Source organism: Aethina tumida, chromosome 2 (assembly GCF_024364675.1).
Source record: "Aethina tumida isolate Nest 87 chromosome 2, icAetTumi1.1, whole genome shotgun sequence".
In the NCBI taxonomy this organism is placed as follows: domain Eukaryota; kingdom Metazoa; phylum Arthropoda; class Insecta; order Coleoptera; family Nitidulidae; genus Aethina; species Aethina tumida.
The window spans coordinates 16,932,119-16,950,915 of record NC_065436.1 but is presented as its reverse complement, the minus strand read 5'-3'; the positions used below and the strand labels follow the sequence as shown (position 1 = coordinate 16,950,915).

The 18,797-nt window shown below is 30.1% G+C and overlaps 2 protein-coding genes and 1 long non-coding RNA gene across 5 annotated transcripts in view; all 3 read right to left on the bottom strand.

Moving 5' to 3' along the window:
• Window positions 1-1,379: 1,379 nt before the first annotated feature.
• LOC109603807 (otoferlin-like) lies at window positions 1,380-13,578 on the bottom strand. The gene is given in 25 exon segments (XM_049962691.1): window positions 1,380-1,601; window positions 2,429-2,529; window positions 3,071-3,246; window positions 4,346-4,584; window positions 5,064-5,254; window positions 8,032-8,180; window positions 8,237-8,382; window positions 8,844-9,014; window positions 9,074-9,486; window positions 9,537-9,593; window positions 9,652-9,912; window positions 9,970-10,182; window positions 10,233-10,715; window positions 10,776-10,910; window positions 10,969-11,085; window positions 11,140-11,304; window positions 11,357-11,509; window positions 11,561-11,668; window positions 11,721-11,915; window positions 12,323-12,670; window positions 12,722-12,899; window positions 12,953-13,106; window positions 13,155-13,239; window positions 13,290-13,352; window positions 13,405-13,578. Coding segments are annotated over 25 exon segments (4,656 nt in total). The 3' UTR covers window positions 1,380-1,420.
• Window positions 11,831-12,390, bottom strand: LOC126264539 (uncharacterized). Its single transcript, XR_007547230.1, has 3 exons — window positions 12,323-12,390; window positions 11,971-12,267; window positions 11,831-11,915 (listed from the first exon to the last, which is right to left on the bottom strand). It is a non-coding gene; the product is annotated as an uncharacterized LOC126264539 (long non-coding RNA).
• An 84-nt stretch (window positions 13,579-13,662) lies between the features above and the next one.
• LOC109603808 (LIM/homeobox protein Lhx9) overlaps window positions 13,663-18,797 on the bottom strand; it is a 50,089-nt gene continuing 44,954 nt past the window's right edge. For all 3 annotated transcript variants that reach the window (XM_020020313.2, XM_020020315.2, XM_020020314.2), the window contains 2 exons: window positions 14,486-14,721; window positions 13,663-14,424 (listed from right to left, as the gene is read on the bottom strand). In XM_020020313.2, coding sequence (XP_019875872.1) covers window positions 14,206-14,424; window positions 14,486-14,721 — 455 coding nt within the window. In that variant the 3' untranslated portion in view covers window positions 13,663-14,205. The remainder of the gene's footprint in view (window positions 14,425-14,485; window positions 14,722-18,797) is intronic.

Sequence of the window (18,797 nt, the reverse complement as noted above, 5' to 3'; positions counted from 1 at the left end):
TAACACTTTATAAATTGGTCTCTATAAGGTTTTTTTTTTCAATAGACATTTTGCTATTAAGATAGATGGAATATGTTAGTGCTTGTTCTCCATTTAAGAAACACACCTTTATATTAGTTAGTCTCATTTTAATCAAAAGGGATTTAATCATTACACATTTTTATAAAAAAATATGTTTAACTAAAAGCAATAAAGTTGTTACTCATTTGTTGACTATAAAAAGAATGATTAATAGAAATAGTTAATTACTATTTAATTATCATAAGAATGTCACTAATCATATAAAATATATGTACATTTAAAAATTAAATGCGTTTACTTACTCAATTACTTAAGAGGTCCGTATTAATAAAACTAATTTCACTGCACTGTAGAAAACGAGTGACGCTTTCCCCGACACGAATGTAGCACTATGAAATGTGGTGTCATCCCTGAAAAAGTGACGTCTACATCAACATATCCATGACCACAAGAGTGATCTCGATAAAACGATCGAACTTATCTAGCGCGCATTATGTTATTTTCCACGTGTGTTAGTTGAGGCTATTTACGATATTGCAAACCCATCTGAATCAACATTACTCTCTGACCATGCCACATGATCGAATGTAATTAACTGGCATTCTATAAATTACTTCATCGACTTCATTTTTCAATAAATACCACAATTTGCTTAATTCGTTTATTACAAACTAATGTATGAAGTGCTGAATGAATGAACGACAATTTTACAAAATTTATTATATTTATTCGTGATCAAACCAACAGAAATGTTTTGATCAAATTAAATTAAAATTAAACATACAAAACAAAAAATAATTTTAAATATAAATACGTATTGTAACCGTTGGTAAAAGCTACCTTTCAGTCTTCACTTCTTTCAATCCCAACTGTCCCTAAACAATCACTGTTAATGGAATTAAATTGAAATACCTCGAGGCCATTTTACTTCTTTTCGATAAATCTTAGTTCCATTTGAAGTTGGTTATCACTTTTAAATTAATTTATTTTATCCAATCTCAAATAAATTATTGTTAACTTTATATTAGAAAGTCAAAATATACAATAGTTAATTGAAGAGACATTTTTCTGAAGGATTAAAACAAAAAAAAGGAATACTTTATTACTCGTATGTTATGTGTGCTGAAGATTTGTATTTTCTAAATGTTCACGTATATTGAGGAAGGATAGTTTCAGATAATGAGATTTAGTTAGTAGTTAGAACAGGTTGTGGTCTACTTTTGTGTCGACTTTTAAATTTCCCACTGAACTATTTCTAGTACAGACCTATAAGTGTCTTTATTGTATGATTAAATAGTTAAATAAAACAATAAATACCATTTGCTATAAAAATTTATTAATAAAATAAACTTGTTAAATATAAAATAAACAAGTACAAACATAGATTATTTATAAAATTTTATGCTCCTAAGATCTTCTTCACAGTATATCCAGGTAAAGCGTAAATGGCGGCGGCAAAAAAAGCACCGATAAGAATGAATGCCAAGCCAATCAGCAAATAACGGATGCCGTAACTGCAGAAATAAAATTTTAATGCCTTTAACGGATTCTTAAACCAGGAAAAAGACACATCCGGACGGCTGAAAACGAAATAATTATTTTAGCAAGTGCATCGGAATTAAACGTGATATATGGAGTGAATGACACGTGGATAATGACACGTGAGTTACATATACAGTATCCAAGATTAAAGACATCTCTCAACGATACCACAATTTATATCAATTATTGTCGGTCATCTATCATTACTTACAAGATTTTGAACTCTGTCAATGGTTCAATTTATCTTAAAAAGTCATGACCTAAGTTAGTGTCAACATAATTTCGTTTAGTGGCTGGTAATTTACTGAAGCCCCACGAAGGTGATCATTTTAGAACAGTCGAGAAGCTTTCCTTTCAGGAAGACCGACAATTACTTGTTTTGACACAATTTGTCTGGTGGTTGTTTATTAAAACAAATTTATTTCAGGAAGTTGGTGCATGCTCCGCACGTTTATAAAACAATTGATGGAATTCCAGAACGGGCAAAATATTGGGATACTTGCCAAATTTTGCTGTAAATTGTTTGAAATATATGAGAACCTTCCAGCCAAAAGTTTTATTTCAAAAAACATTACTTTATTTACTGAGGATTTTAATGTGTAAATGTAACCTGCGCATTCACCATTTTTTTTTTAAATTGTAACAACAGAGTTGACATTTCTTCCTTTTGTAGTTTTAGAAAGACAATTATCTGTTGTAATATTTAGCACAGTAATTTATTTAGTAATTTCACTTAGAAATAAATTACTGTAAGTAAAAAAACAATTAGAAATATTTATGGTAAAAACGTATTTTCTTAATTTGACCAACAGTGATTCAAGTGTGTTTTCAACTTCTTTTTCTTCAGGTTAATAAAAATACGTACTTTGGAGCCTTAAGAGCTTGAGGTTCATCTCTACCTAATCCAGCCGGCAATTTTATTGCATCACTCGATAATAATATTTCTAATTCGGCTTCCAACTTCCCCTAAAATAAATGTTTGTGTATTTAAAACACTGACAGGCTTAAACTCTATTACTTATAATATAATTAAAATAAAAATTATCGATTTATGGATTTGTACGTGTTTTTTTAATTTAATTATTTAAGTAACAATAAGTGGATAAAATCTTGGAATGTAAAAAATAAATTAGAATATCATGCAATAGGAATTTAGTAATATTAAACACACACAATTATATTAATAGAATATAAATTGGATTTCATACTTGAGAAATTACATGTCAATCAAACTAAAAGTAAATTTTAATTAGTTTAGTGTTAACTTAAATTAATTATAATTGCTGAAATAAGTAATTTTATAAACTCGTCTGGGTGCATATGCACTTTGGCTTAGTTTGACGTTTTGCTGATGATGATTTGTTATTCCCCAATAGTGAGGCATATATATTTGACTTTTGATTAGTTCGCACCAATGAAGCAATATTCCCTAATGAAACATAAAACACTTTGCATCGAAATTACGTCGTTGTAATGATACATTTTGCAATATTACAAGTGTACATACCGCAAGTATTGTTGAATTAGTTCCCGGATCCTTGTTATAAAAAGGCCACCATCCTTTAGTTCTCTTTACTTTGAAAAGATTTATTTTTCTTGCGTTCGAGTCAAAAACAGATAAATCACATTTTTCAGGGGATGGGGCGCCTTTATGCATGTACGCCAATTCTAGATGCATAGTTCCTAAAAAATACACAATATTATTAATTGAATGTACTATATTTTATTTAATTGTGGAGACTTGTTTAATTTAATATAAATTGTGTGACGTAAGTTAATGATGTGGCTGAGAGTAGATTAAATACTGATAAAATGAACAAGTAATTTAATTATTAATCACTTACATTAATAAATAAAAGATGCAATGTTATGAGATATTATGGACTTAAGAATCCAATTATTTTTTAAAAAAACCTAATAAAATACAAACGAGTTGTTTATTTCACATTTATTATTGATCTATCGATTGATCAATCTCAATTACCTGACTTGTAATTGACATGTTTTCTACGTAAAAATATTTATTGTGTACTGTCTTAATGTGGAGCTAGTAAAGGTATAGGGATGCTTTAAAATGTATCTAGGTTGAGAAGTACTGTGTACTCTCCAACTTAAAAGTGAAAGCATGGGCTAAAAAACATGTTAATAGACACACAAATTGCACTCACAATCAATACTATTCATGGAGGAGACCCGTTTTTGCTTATATTCAAGACCAACCAGTACAAGTATTGACAATTTCAAGGAAATTAAGAATTATTATTATTATGAAGTGGTGTTATTATGAATTGGTCTGGGATATGTTTCGGGGAAAACAGATTCATTAAATTTGTCAGGATAGGACATATTTGGTCAAGTAATAGAAATAAGCTTTCGTTCCTCGACGATAAAATTCAACCACACAGGACTACAACCACATATTTATTACATATTAATGTAGTCTGTGCTACACTTAAGTGAAGAAGGTCGTGATTTACATGAAACTCATTTAAGATTGCCAACATAAGAACTATTACCAAAATTATGGAAAGAAATTGTTGAAGTAGATTTTGATTATATAGTAAAGACCCATTATTGTCGTGATTAAAGAATGAAATATATTAAAATTATTAAATATAAATAAAAATAATTGAAAAATCCTAAGAGATAACTTTTTTCAATATCCCTAACATTTGAACATGCCTTTATTTTATTATTCAATTTAAAGAAAAAATTAAATTCAATAAAAACTATTAATCATAAATGTTTTTTGTGTGTAAGTTTAATCACATCAGATTGATACCTATAAAATCATCAGCAGAAATGGTATCATTATCCCACACTTGCAGGTTCAATATGCAAGGTACTTTTAATTCGCTCTCAGACAGCGAAAATTTATGATGTTTTTTCTTGATTACAATTAAATTTTCAGATGACAAATACTCAAATGGGAAAATGAACCTCCAGTTGAAATTTCCCTCTCCAGTCAGCGATCGATAATGCACATCAGTTGATTGGGCATCGTCCGTACTTGTTAACCAACTAAAAATTAAAATCAATATACCTCAATTTTAATAAAAAATAGGTAAAAGCATTTTAATTGCAGATGTATTATTAAAATCAATTACTCTGTACTGTTTCAAACATGCAAGGCAAATATGCTTAATAAAATAAAACCGTTTAGTGACCGGTATTCATTACTTAATTGATCAATAGTTGCGCAAATAGACCCTTTGTTTCCATGAATATTTTCCAGAATAAAGCTAGTGTGTTAAGTTAGAGAGCAACATAAATATTTAAATTCAATTATTTTGCTTGCTAGCGTTCACTTTTATGCACTTCTTCCGTATGTAATATATTTAAAGTTTTATACGACGAATAAATTACTCTTACTCAAATACATTCATTCCGACGCACAGGAATGCCTTACTCAATTCAGTGATATATTTTCGTGTCTCGCGCCGTATATTACACAAATTCCTTTTCCTACAACACTATTTGCATTGCGTTAGTGTGTTTACCCCTTAACGTAGATGTCGGACTTTTTCTCCCCTAAGAAGTAGTCATCTTCATCCAACAAAACTTCTTGTGTATTCCATATTATTACCCTCAGTTCAAATGCTACGGGCTTTCTTGGAGTTATGTCAACTGGGTTGGGAAGGGGGCGGTCGTCTATGAATGGTAGAATATCCACCCACATTTGAAGTTTTCCCTAGTTATAAAATAATATATTATTTTAATAATACATAATTTATAATAATAATAATAATGATAATAATACATAATATGGTGCCCTATTAAAAATTATATTGTTCTTCCTTATTATATTTGAACCTCTTACCAAATATTTTTTGATTCTGCTTCTTTAAATGGACAAATTAGTAAATTCAAATAATTTTTTTGGGTCAAGATTTACAATATATAAGTGTGGGACCACAAAAATATTTATAAATATTTTATTGAAGCCCTGTTAGAGACAATGAAAAGTCATTTATGATTTTTTAGGCCAAACATTAAGAATTTTAAATAAAAGCTAGAGAATATACAATATTTGATAAGTTATTAAATGTAAACGCAAAACTCATATGATTTAGAATTTTAGTCGTTTTGTCAGAACAATAAATAATTTATTTATAATCTTGATAATCCCATTTTGTTATTAAAATATGTTGTATTATTAACATTTATTTATTAACATGCATATTATTTCTTCGTCCACTTATTTTACGTCCAAAAATATAATGAACAATATACATTGACAGTGAAATGCTGTGGAATTTTGAATTATCCCAACAATGGGATAACACAGCTCATGTTTAATATTAAATCTGTACAATTACTAAAATTTGTCAATTTTGATAACGGTAAAATACCTGTTATCAAATTCATAAGAAGGTATAACATGAGATAAGCCTTAATTAAAGTTCTTTTCAAGAATTGATTTTGATTGATCACGACGGTTTGAATCTGCTTCTTTAAATTGGTAAATTAGTAAATTAAAATATTTTTTGAAGCCCTGTTAGAGACAATGAAAAATCATTTATGGTTTTTGAGGCCAAAACATTAAGAAATTTAAATAAAAGCTAGAGAATATGCAATATTTGATAAGTTATTAAATATAGACGCAAAATTCATATGATTTAGAATTTTAGACGTTTTGTCAGAACAATAAATAATTTATTTATAATTTTGATTATTCCATTTTGTTATTAAAATATGTTGTGTTTATTCCAAGTCCATTAGCATCATTAAACAAATGTTTCTATTATTGGCATTTATTTATTAACATGCATATTATGTCTTTGTCCACTTATTTTACGTCCAAAAATAGAATGAACAATATACATTGACAGTGAAATGCTGTGGAAGGTTGAATTACCCCACAATGGAATAGCTCAGCTCAATTTTAATATCAAATCTGTACAATTACCAAAATTAGTCAATTTTGATAACGATAAAATACCTGTTATCAAATTCATAAGAAGGTATAACATGAGGCAAGCTTTAATTAAAGTTCTTTTCAAGAATTGATTTTGATTGATCACGACGGTTTGATTCTGCTTCTTTAAATGGGTAAATTTGTAAATCCAAATATATATTTTTTTCAACTTTAAGAGTGAGTCAAGATTTACAATATATAAGTGTGGGACCACAAAACTATTCATAAATGTTTTATTGAGCCCTGTTAGAGACAATGAAAAATCATTTATGACTTTTGAGACCAAAACATTTTTTAAATAAAAGTTATAGAATATGCAATATTTGATAAATTATTAAATATAAACGCAAAATTCATATGATTTACAATTTTAGTCGTTTTGTTAGAACAATAAATAATTTATTTATAATTTTGATCATTCCATTTTGTTATTAAAATGTGTTGTGTTTATTCCAAGTCCATTGGCATCAATCAACAAATGATTGTATTATTAGAATTTATTTATTAACAGGCATATTATTTCTTTGTCTACTTATTTTACGTCCAAAAAATAGAATGAACAATATACATTCACAGTGACATGCAGTGGAAGGTTGAATTATCCCAACAATGGAATAACTTAACTCATGTTTAATATCAAATCTGTACAATTACCAAAATTTGTCAATTTTGATAACGGTAAAATACCTATTATCAAATTCATAATAACATGAGACGAACTTGTTTGAAAGCTTGAATTAAAGTTCTTTTCAAGAATTGATTTTGATTGATCACGACGGTTTGATTCTGCTTCTTTAAATGGGTAAATTTGTAAATTCAAATATTTTTTTCAATTTTAAGAGTGGGTCAAGACTTACAATATATAAATGTGGAACCACAAAATTATTCATGAATGTTTTATTGAAGCCCTGTTAGAGACAATGAAAAATCATTTATGATTTTTGAGGCCAAAACGTTAAGAATTTTAAATAAAAGTTAGAGAATGTGCAATATGCATATTATTTTTTTGTCCACTTATTTTACGTCCAAAAATAGAATGAACAATATACATTGACAGTTGAATGCTGTGGAAGGTTGAATTATCCCAACAATGGGATAACTCAGCTCATGTTTAACATCACATCAGTACATTTACCAAAATTTGTCAATTTTGAAAACGATAAAATCCTGTTATCAAATTCATAAGAAGATATAACATGAGACAAACTTGAATTAAATTTCTTTTCAAGAATTGATTTTGATTGATCACAACGGTTTACACCTAGTTTTTCAAATGTCTATTTTCGAAATTATAATTTTCATTAGATAATAAATCGACCAATAAAGTTATATTCTTATATTAAAAATCGGGACACCCTGTATCTTTTAATTATCTATTACAAGACACATTATGCGAATTTTTATCCATAGAAACAGTCATGAAAATGATAAATTATTATTCTGATCGATTGTAACAGTGACCTTAGGATGCGCAAAATGTAGGTCAAAAACGACAGTAGATCCCGACATCCATAATTCATCATACGTACTTATCGCAATTATTCACCCACCTGCTCTATACCCGGTATTTTGGGGTGATACAGGGATCTCGTCTCAACGTGTTCGGGAACTAAATTGAAACCTACAAGCGACATTTCGTTCCAGCGCCGCAGCGCGTTCAAAGCCAGAACTTGTTTGTTTTCCGCCGGATCGATTCGAACTGCAAGAGATTCAAGTGTAGCAGACCGGAATAACAGGTTTCGATTCGATCGTTACCTTCATTTGGATCTATTTCGAACACCTTGGGGCCGATTCTAACAGATGACTCTGCGTACTCAGGTAGTTCTAATCCGTTTTGAAAGCATATGTTTTGTAGTATTTTCTTTGGTCTTTGGTAATCTCTCCATTGGCAATATCCAGATCTGGGCATAATAAACTAACATTACCTAAACCTAATGATTAATTACATTCGAGCCTCCATAACTCCAATTTTAAAGAACTCCAATGGACTAATGTGGAAGGGAAACATTATTTTTTAAAGCAACTACGTTAACATTTTTAAATGAAAGAACGAGTTTCAAAACTGTTTAAATTTATTCCAAGATTCGGCGTCGGTAACGAAGTTTAGAACTTTTTATTATGCCCTGATCAAGAAGTCGAAGTCATGTTTGGAGGAATAAATTGTAATTGCATTGATTTGAAACTCGGGAAGGCGCAGGACAATTATCCATAAGTCAATAAAACTTTTCTGTTACGTAATTGCCCAATTTCAGAGATTCTTATTCAAAAAGATTACCGATCGTCTGAGCTTTTTTGTCAGTCTTACGTTGTTACGTATTATAGAGGGAGTTAGAGAAATTGGATTTGAAGAGTTTTGACTTACGTCTGATAGGTATCAGGAATTCCACAGTTCGCTCTGTATTGTGTGTAAAATCTGTTTTCTAAATCGATTACCGTCTCTCCAATCAGGTCATCTTCAGTGAGTTGGTCGTAATCCCATATTTCAATAATGAGAGAATTGTCTTGGGGAAAAGCTCCATTAAATTCAAAACACCTTTAAATAAAAATTAAATTATGAACAAATTAATCTCTGAAACATCTTTAAAATTATACTTTCCAAAGACTGGTAAAACTTGATTTTTAATATAATTCTCTTTGTCGTTTATTACTTGATTACCCAACTTCACCACAATATATGGATCTGACCTACCCAAAATGTCGAGAGGTCTCAAGTTTAGTGCTTGCACGCAATAAACTCTTAAAACGTATCTGAGAATGTTATTATTCGGGAAGGTTTGGAATACTCCACCATCGTTAATTGCCATGCCGTTTGACGTCACATATTCAACACTCTCGTCTTCAGGTGGCCACTGATACACCTTTATTTGTCCTTTGAACACACCCATAACATTATCCTCGTCTAGTATTTCGTCTCCCGTTCGCTTTCCTTTAAATATTTCAAAAGACGGGAGCATGTCAGTAAAACCTTGGAACTCTGGCTGGCTTTCTAATTCGCTTTGATAAACCTGAAATAATTCATAGGATGTATTATTATTTTTCTGGAAAAAGTTCTTACTTTTAATTTATATTTTTGTGCAATTGGCAACGCTTTATCGGGTACTTTTGGCCTTTCCTAAAATATACATGAACAATTACAATTATTTAATAAAATGAATGAGTATAATTATAACCCTAATTGATGCGTAGAACTTAGTCCACCAGTCATAATCTTCAGTATTTTCATAATTCACCACTGGTGGGGGTTCAGAGGCAGTCTTGGTTTCTAATTCATTTTCATTTATAATTCCACAATGCTTTAGAAAAATTATAATTTCCTCCAATATCTGTAACATGTATTTAAAGGACATCTTTGGAGTTGCTGGAGCTTTTGCATCCTCTTGACTCTTGATAGCTATAACACTAGCATTTTCTATAGACTTTTCATAATCAATCTGTAATAGTAACAGTCATTTTAAAAATAGCAAAAGTTCTCTATTAAAAATACTTACTGAGAGATTTGTCCTACTCTGGTATTTTATATCTAACGACTTTATTTCAATTTGTGTCAAAGCATTTTCTCTTTCTGATTTGGTCATTAAGCTAATTATAAACGGTTGAATTTTTGCTATGTAAGTTCCACAAAAAACGTATATACCAAAGTATCTGCTATCATACATTTTAATTCGAATTGGTCCACAGTATTCTTCCTTATCTGGCAAATTCTAAAATATTATACTTTTTAATAATTCCAACACTTTTATTTAACACTTACAATGTCGCTATATTTAATGCAATTTGAAAAATTAGGATTTTTATTAGCATTGGTTATTGTATCTGAAGACAGAATTTGGTCTTGAATTAATATGTCAATTCTAGGTTTTTTAATGTGAACAGTATTGATTTGTTTCAATTTTCTCACACCCCAAAAATAAACCTCTATTCGGTAGGTTTTAAAAGTAGGCTTTATGTTTGACGGAATATCTACGACATACTTGGATAATAATGGTTCCGAATCCGTTTCTTCAATTTCATCAGAAGATGACTGTAATGTTGAAGTTAATTAATATTTAAATGGTGTAGTTCTAAAGTGATTTACTTCTAATAGTTCAAAGGCGGATAGAATTTCACCGCACAATTCATCTTTAAAATATATCTCGTGCCAGGTTAATTTAGGAGGAAACAATGGAGGACCATATGGATCTTCCTTCATTTTCACAACTGGTTTAAAAATACCCCGTCCGATAACATCATTTTTCTTAAAAACAATTTGGTCTTTTTAATGAAGAATAAGTATTGAATTATTAAACTGTATTACGCATTTATCTTGGTCGAAGACTTCCAACATAATATCTGGGGGATGACTTCTTATATATTCTTTGGATCCATACAAAGTTATATTTCTATAAATTAAAGTCTCATCCCAAACAGGATTCAGTGTACTATATTTTACCTAGAAACGAAATTATTTAATTTTCTTTAGTCAGTGTTTGTTTTGACAATTGTCTCACACGTGTCTTGTTCCATTTATCTTTAACGTATACAACAACAAATGTGTCAACTAACCCACTTACATCAAATCCGGGGATTATTTTTCCTTGAAAAATGTGTACTCTACACTGAAACGTCTACGAAAATAGCATACATTAATAATAATTATTATATAATTGTATTTTACACACATAGCTTTCGTTGGAGCTAATATATTTCGGTTGGACTGTATCTTCCTCATAGGAGAAACCATCAGGAATTGCTGAGAGTGAGTACAATCTTTGTTGCTCTAATCCTAACCAAAATTTGGCGACTATTTTACAGGCAAAATTGTTGGGGGTATTCCTTCTATTTCTCTGTAAAATGTTACAAATTATATCTTGTTATAAATTTAATTAAGTTATTTACAGTTAAAAACAAAGTATGTTCCACACTATTTAAGGTACCACACTCTTCTTCAATAGCTGAATAAATTATATCCTTTGATGATAGTTGGACGCCAGCTATTTTCTTATTGTTATAAACCATCCAAAGGATAACGTCGGGCCAAATGTTTTGTGCCTAAAATTTCTAACAATATATAATTTAATAGTAATCAAATTTGAATGTTACTTCTTCTTTTATTCGATCCAGAATTTTAATTGTCTTCAATAATTTTTTAAAATCCGACTTCCTGTTAGCATCACTGCGGGTTTCAGATATTGTTTTTACCACTTTTTTCTAAAATAATAATATATTAATAAAATATTATTTTAAGGAGTCTGTGACCAACCATCTCTCGTGTACACATTTTCATTCGTTCTTTTTCTAAATTTGTTCCATCCACATCCACATTGTATCTTGAAACAATATCTAAATACTTTTTGGCACTGTAATGTAAATCATCAATAGACGCATCCATTAAGCCATTGATTTCAGAATATTTTCCTTCATTTAGTAAGTTTTCTATATGTGACACTCGTCTTTTCTAAAAAAAGTTGACAATATAGTAATTGGTCTTTAAATTTTATTCAATAAACTACTAATTTGTTAGCCAATTTATCTAAAATATTAGTATTAAACAGTTTTCTTCTAAAATCAACCCATTCTGCTGGTAAATGTAAACAAGGTCTTTTGCCTTCTATTTTCAAATAACAGTACTTCGAGTTAATCCGTTTCAATGGGAATGAAGAACTGAAGGAACTTTCCTCAAAAGATGTTTCGTAGTTTCCATGAGTCAACATAAATTGTAAGGGCTTATCTGCATATTTTTTACTTATTAATGATATTTCTGTGATGATAATGAATAAATATGTTTTAGTTATTGGTAAAGAAACGCCCTGAAAAATTAACGAAATGTCTTTTTGAATATGTAGAAATAATTAATTTACTTACATCTAGTACGGATTTTGGTATTTCTCTAGGTACCAAATAATTCCCTTTCAAAGAAAAGTGTTTTATTTCTGTAGACATTCCAATAAGTACTGAGCCTCCATATACGGAGTTTTGTTTTGTATAAAGATGAATAAACGTAGGTCCGAAGGTAGGAAGAAATCCATCTTCTTTGAAATTAGATATCAATTTTAAGTTCATGTTGTAAGATAAATAATCATCTTTCGATTGGCTGTTGATGTAATATAATCTAATTTTGAATCTTTGGCAAACAGTTGGTATCATATCTTTGATAACCAACCGTTGATTTATTACAGGATTTCTTTGATTATAAAATACATTAGTTTTCATCTGTAAAGAAATAATAAATATTCGAAAATACATAATTTTGAATCTAATTACAGATTTTCCGGCAAATATAACTTCGACATAACCGGAGGGGTTAACATCTTTACTGTCTTTACGCAATTTTTCATATGCAATGTTAGAATATTTAGACAAATTGATACATTTAAAAACATCGAATATAAATATTGCTGGGTGACTTTCAATAATACCTTCTTCTTGAATCAACAAGTTTCTAAAATATATTTTTAATGTCTATAGAGGAAAATATTTAAAAATTATAAATACCCCTCAATTTCATCGTTTTGTACGTTGACTGGAAACCTCGGTGCATGCCCTTTGCTGGTTATGTGCAAATCAACTTTTAAATAACCCCTAAATATCCTAGTTTCTTCTGTTTTTGGACAAGCTAGGGTGGCCCACTTATGATAGAACTGATGGTCTACAAACAACTATCTATTTTTAGAACTTTAGAGGGATTTTGACTAACCTGGTTGAAGCCATATATAGAACAAGTCAAATTCTACTGAGCCCAATATTTTTCTTTTCTTAAAAATCGTTTTCGGTTGTATAACCTAAGGTTTAACCGTGGTAATTTAAAAGTTAAAATTAATTAAACCAATACCGTTATTGATAGACGATATTCTAGCAATGCTTCCAGGGTTGTATTGAATTCAAAGACGAAATACTGAAATTGAAGAGGGTATTATCACTACTATTGAAAACATTTTGGGGTGTACCTCATTGTAATATGGATTATCGGTACCATATCTTACTGCTGTGCTTTTCTTTTTGTTTTTTATTTTGACTACAACGGCTGTTGTGGCATTACTCCAGATATAATGCCTACCCTCCAGAATGACCACGTTTATTAAATAAGTTTGGGCTTTTTCATTTTCAAGGCCAGTAGCCATGAATTTCAAAATTAGACACTTGTCAGATAAGTGACAAATTCATGTCCATTAATTTTTTGGGTAAAAATATAAACGTACTTTTATGTTAAAAAGTTTATTTTACAAATTATATACAATAAAATTAAGGAATATATAAATCAAGTAAAGTCATTTACAATAGAGTAAATAATAAGTAATAATTTAATAAATATATGCATGTGTAAATGGCTTTATAAGGTTTACATACACTTTTTTGTTTACAACAACCATAATACATTATACAGTTCAAAAATTGTACAAATATACTATGCGAAATCAATTGCACATGTATTCACAAGTATTATATACAAACAACCAGCTCTATTCTTGCCTTTAAAATCGTGCAAACTACTATAAATATTTGTAATTTGTATTAAATAATTCCTTCTAATTAACCATACTGAATGGATTATGAGATCGTGATAATAATCAAATTATTATTGTCGATTAAAGTAAATTGATTTCTTCTTAAGACATCCTTTAACAACGTTGAAAACTGTGCCACGAATTAATAGAAGGATAATTAATACTGAACGTTATTTAAAATAATAGTTTTACAATTATCACTAATAAAAGGAACATGTGTGTTTAAATCTACATCGATGCAACTTAATAAATATCACTGAAGTTCAATGTTTGTGAATTTTGGGAATGTAGATGATGGTGTAAGTCATCCAGCGATTGGTGGGACATACTGTTGGTGTCCATTATGGTGGAGCCACTCGAAGGCGACACGTTTGGTCCCTGCGGCTGATTGTTGTTGTTTTGGGAGCCCTCTTGTCTCATTATGTTCCTTCTCCATTTGGCGCGGGCATTTTGGAACCACACCTAGAAAGAAAGAGTTTATTAATAAAATATTTTAACAATATTAAAGTAAAACTGGACTTACTTGGAGCACTCTTTTGGATAAACCGGTCTTCTGCGCCAGTTGCTTGAGGTCCTTGGCGTCGGGATTTTGGTTTATTGCGAAGTATGTCTTCATGGTTCTCAACTGATGGTGTTTAAAGGATGTTCGCATCCTCTTTGTTCTTTGACTTTGATGGCCGTTGCTGGATGCGGGTGATGTAACTGACGAGTCGTAGGACAAGGATTCCATCGATGAGGAAAGCTCACCTTGCAGCATTTCTGTAACAAAAGTTTTTTTTTATGGGTAAAGCCTTGAAATGTTTTGCATACGAGACAATTAAAAATGATATTGATTATATTAATTAATGTAATGTGGGGCAAAAACTGTTATTTATTGCTATTATTATCACGTTTTTATATAATTTATCTGCTACATATTTTCGATTTAACGAACGGGTAATTGTAGGTTATTATTGTACTTTGAATTCAGTAATTAATATAGATAAAATCATTATTATTAATGTGGTAACGCAATATGAAATATGCGTGGCTGCTTTGAAATATGTTTCGGAAATTCTTTTCAAACGAAAAATGACAACATTATACAAAAAATGTAACGTCGTTTATAAATTCAAATACGAAAAACCGAACGTGATAATATCTTAAGAAATGTGGTACCATTTATCGGTACTAGTGGAATAAATTAACTTAAAAATGCTCTGATGATCTTTACAGTAACTGACTTAATTATTTTAACGATCAGTTAAGGTTAAAGGCTTTTATGTAGGGGGGTACTACTACCTAAATTATTTACATTTATCTAATGACTATTTAGATGACTTTAACTTCCAATTTGTAATCATCCATTGAAACAATTCGAGGAAATGTTTTTAAGGCTATGTTCTCCCATAATCATTAGTTTTTTAAATTAATTAAACGTTCCTTTGAGAAATTTTCAATTTTAGGCCATAATTTAAGAAGTAACATATTGTTACTTGAATTCATAATAATTAAAATGAGTGTACTTATTATTTAACCTGGTGAAACTGAAAACAATAATTGTACCATACTTGAGTCTCGTAAAGGATATATTTCAAATCCCACAATACATCTTGAAATTGATTATATTTATTCACAACTAAAATTGTACACACAATACATCAAAACGATTAGAGTTGTGTACAATGGTTCCTTTTATCCTGATATGGCAAGGTAGCAAGTATTGTATTATCAAATAGTGCTTCATTGCAATAAGTAAATAGGGGTTGATGTATAGAGTCGTTCCAATTACTCCAACGCCATATTTTTATTTGTTTAATAATTTTATTATACAATAATTTAATAAGTATGTATATAACCAAGAAATATTCAGTACAAAATGTACTTAGATAAAAAAAATAAAACTGGCAGTTGCAGAGACTGCTTATAGAAGTAAAAACTAATGTTTGAATTAAAATTATCAACACCAATCTGATTTTCACATCTATTGACACTCTGAGCAACAATTATATGGATGTTTCTGTGGTTTTTTATTATTCAAATATATTACGGGCTGTACAAGATCTTGATAAAATATGAAAACAATTCAATTGAAATAACAATTAATATACAATCATATTATTTATGGACAGTATTTGTATTTACTTAAATTTGTTCTAAAAAAGATACAATAGGTTTATGGTAACTAAGATAAGAAATGAAAATGTTTGATTCAAATTTATCTAAGTATCACGTAAAAATGGTATGGATTGTCGTTTTATATTTTGTAGTACTGAGTTTTCGATCATTGGACATGGCCATTCAAATAATAATCAAACAAAAACATTATTTCAACGATGCACAGTATACAAATTTTGAACTTTTCACTATATCCATTCAATTTCACTTATAAGATGTACACAGCACTATAAGTCAGCTGTATAGCTACAGAAATACGACATTTCATCCATCCAAAAAGTGTCTAAGGTGCATATCACACTGCGCATGCGCCAGTCATGAGCATGTCGGTGACGCGAACCCATAAGATTTATGTTTTCTCTTAAAAAATTGTCTTACTAGGCCTGAAACGTGGCACGTTAAAAATTAAACTATCAAGTAGTGATTTATGTAAAATTGATTTGTGTTCACTGCATGCGTATTTTTTGGTTAACGAACGTATATTTTGACGAGGAATGACCCAGAAGCTTGCCATTCTAATAGTGTTTGTGCTGTGTTCGGCCTCTCAAGCACGTCTCTAGGGGTTGTTAGCGAACTGCACTCCACTATGCCGTGAGATACTCCAACCACCCGCTAGTACGAGTGCACTTGAGCGCAGCGTACGCAGTTCTGAATAAATATAATTAATACACACCTATGGAGGTTTGCTTACTCACTATTTGCATTCGCGATAAGATAATGATGTAAGTGTGTCGTTTTTATAATATTATTAAAATATGAAAATTTTCTCTTAACAATTTTCCTTAAGATATTTTAATTTTGTTCAATAATCCAGTAAATTATAACCCAATGATTATTAAAGAAGTGTCAGTTGGCATTTTTCCCTTTAGACATTGCGCCATTAATGAACGATCTGCTTTGTCGTTTTCATAATTTATAGATCCTTCCTCGATTAAACTTTAAGCTTCACTTACCTTAGGTGCGAATACCGACATAATGAAAGTAAATTAGTATGCGTATTATCGTCAAGTTTTAATCGATTATTAAACTAACCTCGATAACATCACTTTGAATTAGACCGAGGATCAAAGAAAAACGAAAAAAAAAACGGCCATAATAATTAAGTTTAATCTAAATGCCTAACTAATCGTTTCCATTTAACCAAAAAAAGTTCCATCTGTAAAATGCCCACTATTTTTAAACCAATGATTGGGAACTAAGTAAAAACTAGTTCTGTCGCAGAGAACCGGTAGTTGCGGAAATCAGATGCAGCTGGGATATATAAAATTGGCGGTGCTCTGCTGCCGTCTGTCTGGATACATGTGACTGCATCATATTGATTGATTTACTGACATGGGCTAATGTCTGAGCCCTATTATTTTGTCGCCATATTCACTTACGTTCCTACCAATTAACTTACATCCCGTTATTTTTATAAATATTAATTTTATGGTACACCTCGACTGAATTTTAAAATCTCTCCTGTGCATTGATGATAAAAATAAAATTGAATAAATTATTCTAATGCTTTGTATGGCTATGCAAATGAAACTACAAAGACTGATTAACATTAAACGTTTTAAAACTAAAATTTGTTAACTTATAAATGTAGATAAATAATTCATCATTTTTATTACATTTTTTGCATATTATAATTGTTTATTCAAACACATTAGTGTGAAGTTGGAAGCATAAATTAAAGGCCAAAGTAATTAGACAATAAATATCCCCAAACCGACGACGATAAACATCTTAAAGTCTTCCACATGCCGTTTACGTTTGAAGGTGATATTTCCGAAATTTCCCTAAATGTTCTAGGAATCCGTGGACACCTTAATTAGTAGACGATCCGAATTGGAAACTATTTGGTCTACTTATCGCCCAAATCAAGTCCCACCCCGGATTGGCTACCTAAGTTGACAATTTATTACGAAATTACACCTGCAGCCCCAACACCGTTCCCAATTATTTCTCCACATTCGTCCTTAATAGGTTCTTCACAGATTGTGACTAGTTCTGGATGTTAAATCCAGGTGCTTGAGCCTACAAAGCGTTTCTTTTAACCTTTGTTATCAGTCTTCCATCTAGAAATGACATAACTTTATATCCGGTGAGGCCTTATTATATCTTGTTATTTTTCGTTGCTCGGCTCAGCTCCCGGTTCATTCATGATTTCTAGTTGAGCTTATTAGGTTTGAGATAGTCATCTTTGGTATGTAGGATTATTACTGAAGTAGTTTAGTCATTTTGGAAATTTTAATATGCATTACTTAAGGACATCCTCAACGAACTCGTAAACTTCCCAAAACACAACACTTAAGTTTTTTTCGATAATAAAAAGGCAGTCTTTAAGTTTTAGTGATTATCGCAGAAGAAACATAAAAGTCCTTTCATCAAAAAAAAGTTAGGAACGGTCTTCTTTTGAATTTTTATTGCTGTTTTATTTTCAAAGTAAATTGCCTGGAAAGCCATAACTGAAACACATTCTAGCTTTTTATTTACCATAAAAATTTATGGATAGTTTGCAAAAAAATTCAGATTAATTTATATGAAGTGCAAATTATATTTATGGATTCAAATGGTGTAGCTTAAAATTATATAATTAAATAACAAATTACCGCAGACATTTAAATAAATTTATTTAATCTAAATATTTATCTTTTTGAAACAGTTATTTTATTGTAATCATATGATAATTT